The 11,912-nt window shown below is 39.7% G+C and overlaps 1 protein-coding gene across 2 annotated transcripts in view; it reads left to right on the plus strand.

The window, feature by feature from the left end:
- The window catches only part of TTC19 (tetratricopeptide repeat domain 19), a 29,619-nt gene extending 18,076 nt beyond the window's left edge, over positions 1 to 11,543 (plus strand). For both annotated transcript variants that reach the window (XM_055258871.2, XM_055258870.2), the window contains 3 exons: positions 7,823 to 7,977; positions 9,325 to 9,487; positions 10,159 to 11,543. In XM_055258871.2, coding sequence (XP_055114846.1) covers positions 7,823 to 7,977; positions 9,325 to 9,487; positions 10,159 to 10,292 — 452 coding nt within the window. In that variant the 3' untranslated portion in view covers positions 10,293 to 11,543. The remainder of the gene's footprint in view (positions 1 to 7,822; positions 7,978 to 9,324; positions 9,488 to 10,158) is intronic.
- Positions 11,544 to 11,912: the final 369 nt, after the last annotated feature.

An 11,912-nucleotide genomic window follows, 5' to 3' on the forward strand; every position in this document is an offset into this window, starting at 1 on the left:
TTTTCTGAGTCATTTTTCAGTATATCTTTTATAGAAGGCTATGGTTGGATTTTTTTTAAAACCTGAGTATCATTGTCTTCTGACATAGAATCTGAAAACCTTTTAAAAATTAGTGAGGCAAAAAAATTAGCCGGGTGTGGTGGCGGGTGCCTGTAGTCCCAGCTACTTGGGAGGCTGAGGCAGGAGAATGGCATGAACCCAGGAGGCGGAGCTTGCGGTGAGCCGAGATCGCGCCATTGCACTCCAGGCTGGGTGACAGAGTGAGACTCCGGCTCAAAAAAAAAAAAAAAAAAAAAAAAATTAGTATTGAGGCTGGGTGCAGTGGCTCACGCCTATAATCCCAGCACTTTGGGAGGCTGAGGCAGATGGATTCGCCTGAGGTCAGGAGGTCAAGACCAGCCTGGCCAACATAGTGAAACCCCGTCTCTACTAAAAATACAAAAAATGAGCTGGGTGTGGTGGCGGGTGCCTCTAATCTCAGCTACTCAGGAGGCTGAGGCAGGAGAATCGCATGAACCTGGGAGGCGGAGGTTGCAGTGAGCCGAGATCTCGCCATTGCACTCCAGCCTGGTTAAGAAGAGCGAAACTCCGTCTCAAACAAACAACAAAACAAAACAAATTAGTACTGAAAGGGATAATTGGTCTAATTATTGCATTTTAAAAAGTGCTTTCCATTTTTGTTAATTCGATTGTTTTCAGTTCCTCTTATAGGAACTTTTCCCTCACTGATCTGTATTTGTATTTTGTAGGGAAGGTATACATATATGTGATTTTCAGTTGTATAAGGAGTAACCTAAACATTTCTTAAAGACATAATTGACTCAGAGGGAAAAAAATTGTTTTCAGTTTCTTCTCTAAAATGAGATGAGTACATTTTACATTATCCTTCCTTTCCCTTTTCCTCACTTGTTTTTTCTCTGTGATCTGGAATTTTAGACTTAGTGGAATTTATTGCAGAGGAGAATTCTAAAGCCTGCATATTTGCCTTGTTTTTTAAGCAGTCTATTTTCTCCTGCTCAGATGCTTTGCTGGACTCAGAAGTTACATGAGCATAAGGTTAGGGAGTTGTCTGTTTATAAAGCTTGCTTAGTCCCTGGTGAACCTTCATTTTTAGCGTCCAGTTCTCTGGAGCTTCTGTAGTCTATCCTGGCTCAATGCTTCTGTCCCACATGATCTGGTGTCTTGCTCTGGAATGTCATTTACCTGTATGTTGACCTCTCTCTTCTCTATCCTGCACATTATCCCCTCTTCCATCAGTTTTCTCATCTATATTTTGGGAGTTTCTTCAGTTGATATTCCACATTACTGATTTATTATTAAGAAAAGTCAGTTCTGTGCTTTTCTTTTGATTTGTTTTTTGTTTTTTGAGATAGGGTCTCACTGTGTCGCCCAGGCTGGAGTGCAGTGGTGGTCATGGCTCACTGCAGCCTCAACCTCCCAGGCTCAACTGATCCTCCTACCTCAGCCTCCCAAGTAGCTGAGACTGCATGTGCATGCCACCATGGCTGGCTAATATCTGGATTTTTCCTAGAGGTGGAGTTTCACCATCTTGCCCAGGCTGGTCTTGAACTTCTGAGCTAAAGTATTCTACCTGCCTTGACCTCCTAAAATGCTGGCATTGCTGGCATTACGGGCATGAGGCATCGTGCCTGGCTGCCCTCTGATGTAATTTTTTAAAAAATAGATTTCAAACAAAAGTAAAGTTTTGACGACTTACCAAATATCTGTGTTCTTTCAGCCTTGGCCAGATTTCAATATTTTACCATATTTGCTTTAGAATTTTTTTTTTTTTTTTTGGATATTTAAACCCCTGTATACCCCTCCCTGCCTAGGGGTAGCTACTATCCTGAATTTGGTTTTGTTTGCCTACTTATTGCACTTGTATATATCAATAAACAATATATTGCTCGGTACAGTGGCTCACACCTGTAATCCCAGCACTTTGAGAAGTCGAGACAGTTGGATCACCTGAGGTTAGGAGTTCAAGACCAGCCTGGTCAACGTGGCGAAACCTTGTCTCTACTAAAAATACAAAAATTAGTCCAACATGGTGGCGGGCGCCTGTAATCCCCACTACTCGGGAGGCTGAGGCAGGAGAATCGCTTGAACCTGAGAGGCAGAGGTTGCAGTGAGCCGAGATTGTGCCACTGCACTCCAGCCTAGGTGACAGAGCGAAGACTCTGTCTCAAAAACAAAAAAATACACAATAGGGCTAATATGTTTTTAAACTTAATATGAATGGTATCATACTGTACAACTGGTTTTGTAGTTTGCTTTTGTCACTCAATATTATGTTGATGAGATTTATCGGGCTGCTATTTAAAGCAGTTTTCTTAGCACAGAAGCCCTGTTTGCTTGCCAAACTGCATGTCTGCTGGGTTGCATCTGTCTTTAAAGGGTGACTTCCTCTAATTAATCCACTGGGGTGAGAGATAAGTTGAACCTTTTTTCTGTTCTCACAAGTGTGGATACAAGCTAAAGGTGGCCCTGTGTGGTTCCCTCACTACAAATATGGTATAGTAGTCCATTGTAGAAATATACTACAGTTCTATTGATGGACCTGTTGGGTTATTCTATATGTTTTGCTATTAAAAGTCATACTTCACTGAACATTCTTAGACTTATGTCTTTGTGCACACCTGGAATATTACATAAAAGTGGAGTTGCCGGGGTGCATATACCAAATTGCTTATCAGGCAGGGTGTAGTGGCTCACACCTGTAATCCCAGCATTTTGGGAGGCTGAGGCAGGCAGATCACTTGAGGTCAGGAGTTGGACACCAGCCTGGCCAATATGGTGAAACCCCATCTCTACTTAAAAAAAAAAAAGCCAGGCATGGTGGTGGGCACCTGTAATCGCAACTACTTAGCAGGCTGAGGGATGAGAATCGCTTAAACCCAGGAAGGCAGAGGTTGTAATGAGCTGAGATCACGCCACTGCAAGACTGTGTCTCAAAAACAACAACAAAAACCAAATTGCTGATCAAAGTGGTTTTACCAGTTTACATTTTGACTAGCAGTATATTAGTGTTCGTGATGTTCTCTGTATATCTTTGTTATCATCAGATGTTTTTGATAATCTGCTGGGTTTGAAAAGGAATTTCATTGTGGCTTCACTATGTGTTTCTGATTACTGTATTTATTAGTTATTCAGATTACCTGCTCTGAAAATTATTTCTTCATATCTTTTGCTTAGATTTTTGAGGGGTTGTCTTTTTCTTAACAATTTGTAAGAGTTCCTTATGTATTCGATCATTTTATATTTTTGTGGGTTACATATCTCTTGTAGCTTGTCTTTTCACATTAGGGCATTTGACGTAGATTAAAAATTTGTATACTAACAGAATCTTGATATTTATCTTCATAGTTTGTGCTTATGTCTTGATTTGTAATGACATCTCTATATTGGGTTTTCATAGATTCATGGGGTGCTAATGTTTAAATTTGTAATTATAACTATTTTTAGTTTCATTATAATTTTTCGCTATTTAATTCAGTACCTTATTTCCCTCACTCCCCGCCCCCCGCCAAGAGACAAGGTCTTCCTTTGTTGGCCAGGCTGGAGTGAGTGCAGTGACACGATCACAACTTACTGCAACCTTAAACTCCTGATATCAAGTGATCCTCCCACCTCAGCCTCCAGAAGAATTAGGACTACAGGCACGTGCCACCATGTCTGGCTTATATGTATTTTTGGGGGGTGGTGAGGGACAGTAGAGATGAGGTTTTGCTATGTTGCCCAGGCTGGTCTCGACCTCTTGGGCTGAAATGGTCCTCCTGCCTCAGCCTCCCAAAGTACAGGATTGCAAGTGTGAGCCACCACGCCCAGCCCTTTTATAATTCCTTCTATTTGTTCATTCATTCAATAATTCAGTCAGAAATACTGAGTGCCCACTGCACGCTAGATATGCTGCTAGGTGCTGAGATACAGATATAAATAAAACAAAGTTGGCCGGGTGTGGTGGTTCACGCCTGTAATCCCAGCACTTTGGGAGGCCGAGGCAGGTGGATCATGAGGTCAGGAGTTCAAGACCAGCCTGGCCAATATTGTGAAACCCTGTCTCTAATAAAAATACAAAAAAAAAATTAGCTGGGCATGGTGGCGCACCTGTAGTCCCAGCTACTCAGGAGGCTGAGGCAGAAGAATCACTTGAACCCAGGAGGCGGAGGTTGCAATGAGCCAAGATTTTGCCACTGCACTCCAGCCTGGGCGACAGAGTGAGACTTCGTCTCAAAAAAGAAAAAACAAAAAAAGTCACTGCCTCATGGAGCTACATTTCTGGTGAGGGAAAGACACATAGTAAGCACTACCCAGTAAGTTGGTGTGTCCAAAATGCTATGTAGATATTTATGAAGGAATATGTATACCAGGAATATGTTGGGGCAGTATGGTGTCTTATAGAGGGAGTAGGGAAGGCCTTGTTAGTATGAAACCTGATGAATCGGAAAGAATAGGCCAAGTGGCTATTTGTGAGGGAAGAAAATTACAGGCAAAGGGCAATTACAGGTACAAGACTCTGAGGTGGTGTATGCTGCTTGACTTACTGGAAGTAAGGAGTTAGAACTACTGGAGTTGTCTGATTTTTTAAAATTTTGGGGGGATGAGGCCTGCTTTTTTACTGTCTGCTGATTCTCATGATGAATTGTCATGTTTACTAATCTTGGATTATACATTCATCTTCAGCAAAGTTTTAGCTATACAGTGAGATTCCAGAATAGTTTTGTGTCTTCCTGGCCGAAGTGGATGTTATAAATTTAGACATCACATTTACAGGGTAGTCATTTTTCTCATCTAGATTCCAGACTTGGCCTTTCAAGGCTCCTTGTTGTCTCCCTGTGCCTGTGGTCGGGGGGGTTAAGGGGAGTGTAGGTTGGAGTGGTGCAATATTTTTCACATACATTCTTTTCCTGGGGTTGTGGTCCTAATGGTAATCATCCTGATTTTATGCATTGGCTTCAGATCTCATTTTGTTTAGTACACATCAACAGCTTTAATTCCTGGATTACAGAGACACTCAAGCTACAACAAAAACTGGGCTTCTGCTCTGTCAATTCACAGACTCTCCACTTTGGGTTTTAGCTTACTCCTAATTTCTGGCTCTTGGGAGCTCAGCTGTGCATGGAAAGGATGTGTGTTATAGTTTATCTAAGATTTCTAGTTGTTTGAAGCAGATGGGTTTCATCTATAGCATTAGGTTAGATTCTGCTTTATTCCCTCCACTAAAACCATTAACACTCATCAGGAAGTGCTAATCAGCTGATTAACAAGAGATTTAGTTTAGCAGAAATTTCAGGATATTCTTGGAATTTGGGCAACAAATATCTCTAGTTTCAAAGACCCTTGTAGACTTTCCTATATTGCTATTGATGGTGAGGGGGTAGAGGAGAGTTAGAGGCCTACGCTCAAGTTTTCCTAAATTAGAGATGCTCTTTTGCTATTGTTACAAATGCATATAATTGCTCCAGTACTTTATCAAATTCCCTCAAGTCTATATTTATGTAAACCTAGTTTGATATACTGAACCATTCTTTTATTCCTGGAATAAATGCTGTTTGGTCATCTTAATACATCTGATTATTCCATTTGGTAATATTTTGAGTAAAAAATTCCATAGTGAATCCTGTTTGCTTCATGGACTGAGTATATAGTAGCATATCTTTTTCTGTGACTAGAAGTTATTTATGAAAGAGAATCATTTATGTTTGAAGAGGTAAATATGCCTCAGTTTCAAATGATGCTTTAGGGGCTGTGTATAAACGATTCCAATATATTTCTCAGTTGTTATTAAAGTACATGATTTTTTTCTTGTCTAACTTTTAGCAATTTTTATGTTAATATTTCAAAGAACCATGTTTAAGTAAATTACTAGCAAAGGAACTCTTTGGGGGAACTATGAAATTTTCTCTTGGCAGTTGCTTAAAGTTTTCTTATGTTTTCTAAAGTTCAGTAATAGTACATTTATCTTTAGAAAAGTTTGCTTTTAAAAAAGTGTTTCCATTTTTATTGTGGTCAGAATGTGCTGTGAATTTTAAATGTATTTTTAAGATATTATAGCTAAATTGTACCTCATTGTTTTCTCTAAAAAGTTTTACTGCTTTTACTTCCACTCCACTACTCAGTGATAACAAGGGTAACAATTTTCCACCAGAATTGCTTGTCACTTTATTCTTGTACTTTTGTTATACTACTGAACATCTTTTTAAATCGTTGCCACAAAATATCTCACTTTTATAATTTTCACATTGCTCTAGTATATCAACTTTGGAAACAAGACATCATTCTATTTATAGCATTCTGTTTTTAGTAATGGTATTTCCATTTACAAAATACAGTAATTCTTGATCACTGAAAATGTCAAATCAGAAAACATAGCATGCCTACGCGTGATGTTAACATCATTCTCGAATAGTTGTTGGTTGAAGATTCATTTGATGAATCTGATTTTTCTGAAATAGATGAGTCTGATGATACAGATGATTCTGGTGGTCTCTTTAGAAATAACTCCAAGAACACTTTTAATAGTTTATTTTCACATTGAAAATCAATTTGCTCCAGCCTCAAAGAGCATATTTATGTAAAATTAGGTAAGCGATAGAAGCAAGCTGCACTTTTTTTCTAAATGGGAAGGTATTAAAAAAGAAAAGTCTCATTTTAGTAACATAGTCTTCCTTAAACTCTATGCCACTTGTAAGATTTCTGAAAACTGAAGACATAGAAGGGAAAGGGCTTGATATGAACGACAGCTTTGCTGGTAAATAAACCCAACTGAACCCAAGATTATCTAAGGTAACCTCTTTTTCTAGTCTTTTATTGTGTTAACAGTTACCTCCTGCTGAGTTGTTGGCAGAATTTCCATATAATCTTGCTTATGACCATTTCTACATAATTTGTATCATCTTTTAGAAGTCTTACCCAGGTTGGTATAGGTTACTGTTCTCTAGATCTATGTCTCCAATTCTTCTTATGTGGCATTAGGTATTTTAAGCTTGTTCTTTTTCAGACATCGTATAGTCAATTCTTGAACGTGTTGAGAGGTGCTATGTCATTGTAAGCTTTATTCTTCTTCTCCGAATGATTAGCTTGTTTGAATTTTACCTTTTTTTTTTTTTTTTTTTTGAGATGGAGTCTCGCTCTGTTGCCCAGGCTGGAGTGCAGTGGTGCAATCGCGGCTCACTGGACCCTCCACCTCCTGGGTTCAAGCAATTCTCCTGCCTCAGCCTCCTGAGTAGCTAGGACTACAGGCACCCGCCACCACGTGTGGCTAATTTTTTTTTTTTTTTTTTTGTATTTTTAGTAGAGTCGGGGTTTCACCATGTTAGCCAGGATGGTCTCGATCTCCTGACCTTGTGATCCACCCGCCTCGGCCTCCCAAAGTGCTGGGATTACAGGTGTGAGCCACCACACCCGGCTTTTACCTTGAATTCTTTAAATTCGGCTTGTGATTTTGCACTTCAGGATTCTGAGTGTTCTCTGTCTTCTTCCTGCATTGTTTTTCTTATACCATACAGGTTTTTCATTGGCCTTGACTTTTTGTTGTTAACTCATTCTTCTTTCGGTTTATCTTCATTTGTTTCTGCTGAATATTATTTGTTTCAAACTAAAAATAACATTCCACCTTTTAATTGATGTGCAGACTCTTAATCTACTTAAAATGTGGGGTGAAGTTCCATGATTCCAGCTAGTCTGGAATAGGTCATTTAACCGGATGTTAATCCACCTACATTGTTCCCTAAGTGACATGTGGGTCCCATTCTGCTGACATACTTGTGGGTCCTGGTAACAACTATTTGGGTAGATTTGCTGATTCCTCTTTTCTCCTTAGTGGAAGAGAAAGCCAATACCCACCTCCTCTTGGGCATGTGCTTAGACGCCTGTGCTCGCTACCTTCTGTTCTCCAAGCAGCCATCACAGGCACAAAGGATGTATGAAAAAGCTCTGCAGATTTCTGAAGAAATACAAGGAGAAAGACACCCACAGGTAAGGGAGGAAAACACAGAAGGGGGAATATAAAACAAAGGCTTCAAAATTGAAGGGTGTGAAATGTCACACTCATGGGTAACAGGATCAGCAGATGGTCCTAGATCCTCCTTGCTCCCCAGTCTACTCATTTTCTTATCACCAGCACCCTCACCCCAACTACTTGTTTTAGAAAGGATTTGAGACTAGTTATCAGTTACTGGGTCTGCCCAGAACTTTTTGCATGATCCATGGTTTGCACAACAGAGCAACTTTTCTACAGGGCAGGACTGGTCAGGCTTCAATGGACACGGCACAGTATTTCAGAGTGGGGTCTGTAGATACCCCTATTAGAAGCTTATGAGGAACAGTTTAATACACAAATATCCTTGCTTCCCTTGCCCCACAGTTAAAATGGCAGGAGGTGAGGGAAGGAACAAGGGACCACATTAAAACACTTCTAAGCCATTGGCATATTATAGAATTTAAGTATAACTTGTAAAGCTCTGTGTTAGAACACTAAACACATTGAATTGAAATCATCTCTTTGGGTCTCCCCTCCATCCAAATAAGTTCTTAGATGTAAGGAGTGGATCGCTTTGTCTATGAATGCTCGCTACTGCCAATATAAGACGTAACAATTTTAACTGAATGTGTCCCAAGGCTGGGGTACGTGGGTAGGGTGAGTAATATGTTTTGGAAGAAAAGCGAGGTTGAGCTATGAATTATCTCCATGAAAGGGATTTACAACTTATTATGAAGAGTCCCTTAATGGAGTGAGGAATAATAAACAAGCAAGTACAGAATTCAGATCTCCAAGTACTAGAGTCAGGGGGCTTCTTTAAAGCATGGCATCAGTGGGGAAGTAGGTGTGGAAGTCTACCTCTTACAGTAGCCAAATTAAAAAAACTCCTACTGGGCATCTTCCTAAAATAGATGGTGTATTTCTTGTTTTTGATGAGCCTCAGGGTTATCAGCAGGAACAACATAATACAGTGGGGCTCCAGAGGCAATCAAACCATAGGAGGCCGGCTTCTCAAAGTTGCTCAGCCTTAAAGGAGATCATATGTGTAGCTTCTTGCTGTTGTTTTTCATTTGGTGCTTCTAATTGGGTAATTAGTTGGATTAATAAGCACTGTCTGTTACCTAATTTCCAGATTTGTATTATTTCCCAAAAGGTCGAACTAACATTGTCCACTGTACAATGTGATTGCCAAATGCCTACAAATTTGTTAAAGGCTGGTATCCCTCATCTTTTGTGGAATGCTAGGAAAGATGAAATCTTAGTATTCAGAGTTGGATGCACTCCACATTAAAGTTCTGTGTAGGCATGTTTTTAAAGAAAAAACTTTTTTCTTTTACATGTAGACCATTGTGCTGATGAGTGACCTGGCTACTACCCTGGATGCACAGGGCCGCTTTGATGAGGCCTATATTTATATGCAAAGGGCATCAGATCTGGCAAGACAGATAAATCATCCTGAGCTACACATGGTACTCAGTAATCTAGCTGCAGTTTTGATGCACAGAGGTAGGTAGCAATGGAAACTTAACTGACTTGCTTTAACGGAGGGATGTCACTGGATTGATAAATTTGTGAAATGGTATGTAGGGAGGGCAAGGGCCAACGAAGAAACATGTAAATTAAAAGCGTGGTTGAATGGCAGAAAAAGGAGGTATTGATTAGGTTGAAGTACTATTGTGTTCAATTCACGTAACTTCTACAGACCTGCACTAGCCTGTCGAACCCCATCAAGCTGGAGAAAACCTTGCAATGATAGTACCTTACGTCAGTAGTGCTTTACAGATTTCTAAATGTGTTCAGTTACAATGTGTTTCTCACAGTGTGCTGGTGAAGCTTTATGACAGGAAGTATCAGTTTGTCAGACATTTCTTAGTGTCAGGACATGATACCTATCATTTTCAGAAACCTGGGATGACAGGTGTATTACACATACCACCATTCATGAAATCTTTGGCTCATCAAAGCCCTCAGGATATACTGGAAAGGACTGTTAGGAATCCCACAGCATTCAGTGGAGTTCCAGCCTGTCAGATGGGGATGAAATGAGGCAGCACCAGCCTGTCACTTCATAAGCACACAGTAAATTAGCCCTATATCTGCATTTGTGCTGTCTCTTCAGAATCACCTTGAAAACATACACTTTCTTCTTACTGTCCCTTCTCTCTGGGTTATTTTAGAACGATATACACAAGCAAAAGAGATCTACCAGGAAGCACTGAAGCAAGCAAAGCTGAAAAAAGATGAAATTTCTGTACAACACATCAGGGAAGAGTTGGCTGAGCTGTCAAAGAAAAGTAGACCTTTGACTTAAATTCTGTCAAGCTCTAAATCCATTTTTGTGTAGGGAGAATAATGTCTAGTAATGCGGAAGAATAGCTATCATTCCTGCCTCTGTGGCACCCAGATCAATGGCTTAAATCTGTCGTTTTTGATATTCAGGTTTCCTCAGTTTAGCCTTAGTGAAGGAGGGGTTGTATACACTGCCATTTTTGTATTTTAAAGGAAAAATGACTTTCATTCCCAACTGATTATGACCTTTCAGGATGCTGTCAAGTGATGTTTTCAGTTGTAACACGTGACTTGGTGCTGTCCCTGCTGGTCTAAGTAGAACTATAGATTAATATGGGCTGGCGTTCCTGTGCGCTGTGGGTGTGGTGATTGAGCCTGGCATTTCTACCTAAGTTTTTGGTCTACTGATTTGCTGCCCTCTCTTCTCTTTATCAATATCTGGCAAACTGACCAGAATTACCTTCCTCATGGCAAAGGGGGATTATGGTGAATTGTTGTTTTTATAGTCTGTTTCATGAAGCACAATGTGGAATTTAATACATAAAAGAGAAAAATATCTTAGTTTGTTACCAGCATCCAGCATGAAGTTTTAAAGTGGGGATTAGGCACGTGACAGTATAGCACCCATTTGAATTTAAATAAAAGTGAACCATATTTATCTGGTTATATAAAACTAAAAACTAAGAATGATGTAACCTTTTGTCTGTGTTATCTGAACACTCTACTTCCTTTGCAGCCTGAGTCACACAACTGAGTCATCTCAAGTACTCTTTAAGGACACACAGCCCAGGCTGTTCTGAGTCAGAATAGGCCCCTGCAGGTATATTTTAAAACTCTTCGTAATTCTAATGTGTACTGCTGGTATAGTTGAACTACTGACCTGGATCTTAGTCCTAGCCTTTTTGCTTTTGCAATTTCAGTATCTTCATCTCTAAACTAGGGAAACACTGGGATTCTTTCTTAGCTGTGGGGGAAGGTATTTGGTTAGATGACTTTGAATGAATAGACTGCTGTGCTGAAAGAGCTTTATCACACTGCCTCAAAGTATGTAAAGATACATAAGTGGATGCTCTTACCGCAGCAGTCGTATGAATACATTTTTAGCCATTTACCTAAGGAAAAAGACAGTTTTTCTAGGTGCCATGAAGGAAGATTGACCCTGTTGGTATGCCTGTGGGGGTGGGATGTGAGTGGGACTGATAAACTGATATTTTTGGTTCGTATGTACATACTGGAAGAATCTTTTCATAATAAATGAGACTATACAACAATATTGTATGTATCCCAGTAATCTTTGCATTTCTCAAAAAAAAAAAAAAAAAAAAAAAACTTCCTGAAGAAAATAAAAACACCAGAAACCTTGAGGTCCAAATCTTCAGGGATGAGACTAAAACTAGAGTTTTGTATGGTGCAGATGTAAATTTCTTCCTATTTTCTGTCTAATGTCATATTATTTACCATCCAGCTAATGCCATTTACCAAGTCTAGCTCAGAGAGATAAGATACAATATAAATCAGAATGAGTTTCAGTAGAAACCAGTATTAACGTATGGTGATTTCTTAAAAAAATTAATGTCAACCACTCACCTTTTGCATTGAGAATGTTTTTACCTTTTCACAACTGCAGGGGTTACTGAAAGGT

Source organism: Symphalangus syndactylus, chromosome 20 (genome assembly GCF_028878055.3).
Source record: "Symphalangus syndactylus isolate Jambi chromosome 20, NHGRI_mSymSyn1-v2.1_pri, whole genome shotgun sequence".
Taxonomy (NCBI): domain Eukaryota; kingdom Metazoa; phylum Chordata; class Mammalia; order Primates; family Hylobatidae; genus Symphalangus; species Symphalangus syndactylus.